General features: G+C 42.2%; 1 protein-coding gene across 1 annotated transcript; it reads left to right on the top strand.

The window, feature by feature from the left end:
• Positions 1-41: 41 nt before the first annotated feature.
• Positions 42-1,257, top strand: LOC103523018 (glutamate receptor U1-like). Its single transcript, XM_008488096.2, has one exon. The coding sequence runs from the start codon at positions 61-63 to the stop codon at positions 1,255-1,257; it is 1,197 nt and encodes a 398-aa protein (XP_008486318.1). The 5' UTR covers positions 42-60.
• The last annotated feature ends 31 nt before the right edge of the window (positions 1,258-1,288 follow it).

Here is a 1,288-nt window from a genome sequence, read left to right on the forward strand (position 1 = left end):
AGCCTTCATTTCTAACTTCCAGGTACTGATGGGCTCCTCTTACAACTGATATCCAATCACATGAACTTCACCCCCATCATCACAGAACCTCCTGACGGGAACCGCTACGGGTGGAGAAGCCCTGATGGCAACTTCACTGGTATGCTGGGTGAACTCATCAACAGTCGTGCTGAGATGGGATTCAACAGTATCTTCATCAAGAACTACCACACCACAGATATCACCTTCACTACAGCCTTTGATGTGGATGATGTGTGTCTAGTTGTGCCCAAGTCCGACCTGAAGCCAGAGTGGCAAGGAATATTCCTGGCATTTGATGAGACCACATGGCTACTCATTGTATTCACCTATTTCGTCTGCGTGATCGTCTGGTATTATATCAAGTCTGTCATCTATGATTCTTTCGACCATGCTCTACTTGTACTCAATGTGTTTCAAGCTTTCATCCTCGCGCCTCTCCATCAAGTACCCAAGTATTATTCAGAGAAAATGATCTTCCTGTCTATCCTGCTGTTTACTTTAGTTATATCAAACAGTTTCCAAGGTTCTCTGGTTCGTCTACTAACACATCCGATATACGAGCCGGATATCAATTCACTTGCAGACCTGGATGAGTCTGGACTTCCCATACGATCCACCGCAAACAATCTACGTGAAACGTTTGAGACCTACGACAATGGCAATGCCATCTATAGGAATTTGTTTAACAAGTTTGTGTTTACCCCGGACAAGAGTGAGAACATTCTAACTCGTATCTCATACCGACGTGATGCAGCCGGTATAGTAAGGAAGAATATCGCCACTCAGGCTATGAAGAATTACATTAAAGATGACAAGGTCTTGCTACACATTGTCCCCGAGTGTCCGATCTCATACAACTTAGCCCTCATGTTTAAAAAACAAAGCCTATATATCCACGTCATCAACGATATCATTCTGCTACTGGTTCAATCTGGAATATTGAACTCTTATTACATAACCAACACGTCCAGTATCATTCATGTTTACAATCAACACAAGCATCATCAGATATTCACTATTAACAACGTGTACATCGCGTTCATTATACTCATGTTGGGATATACGCTGGCTCTGATGGTGTTCTTGTTTGAATATTGTTGCGTACACATCTCAAACAGGAGATGTCCCATGTATTGCACCACTTGTAATGCATTGGAAACTGGGGACACGAAAGCTACGAACAAAGATAGCTTGAAATCAAAGGATGACAATTTGTACTTGCCTTTTATTCTATAAGATGTTCGGTAAGTCTCACCTAAACATCTTA

Source organism: Diaphorina citri, unplaced genomic scaffold (genome assembly GCF_000475195.1).
Source record: "Diaphorina citri unplaced genomic scaffold, Diaci psyllid genome assembly version 1.1 scaffold13953, whole genome shotgun sequence".
NCBI lineage: Eukaryota > Metazoa > Arthropoda > Insecta > Hemiptera > Psyllidae > Diaphorina > Diaphorina citri.

What these genes read in the sequence shown, in the direction of transcription:
- LOC103523018 (XM_008488096.2), top strand. Translation starts at nt 61, where the DNA reads ATGAACTTCACCCCCATCATCACAGAACCTCCTGACGGGAACCGCTAC.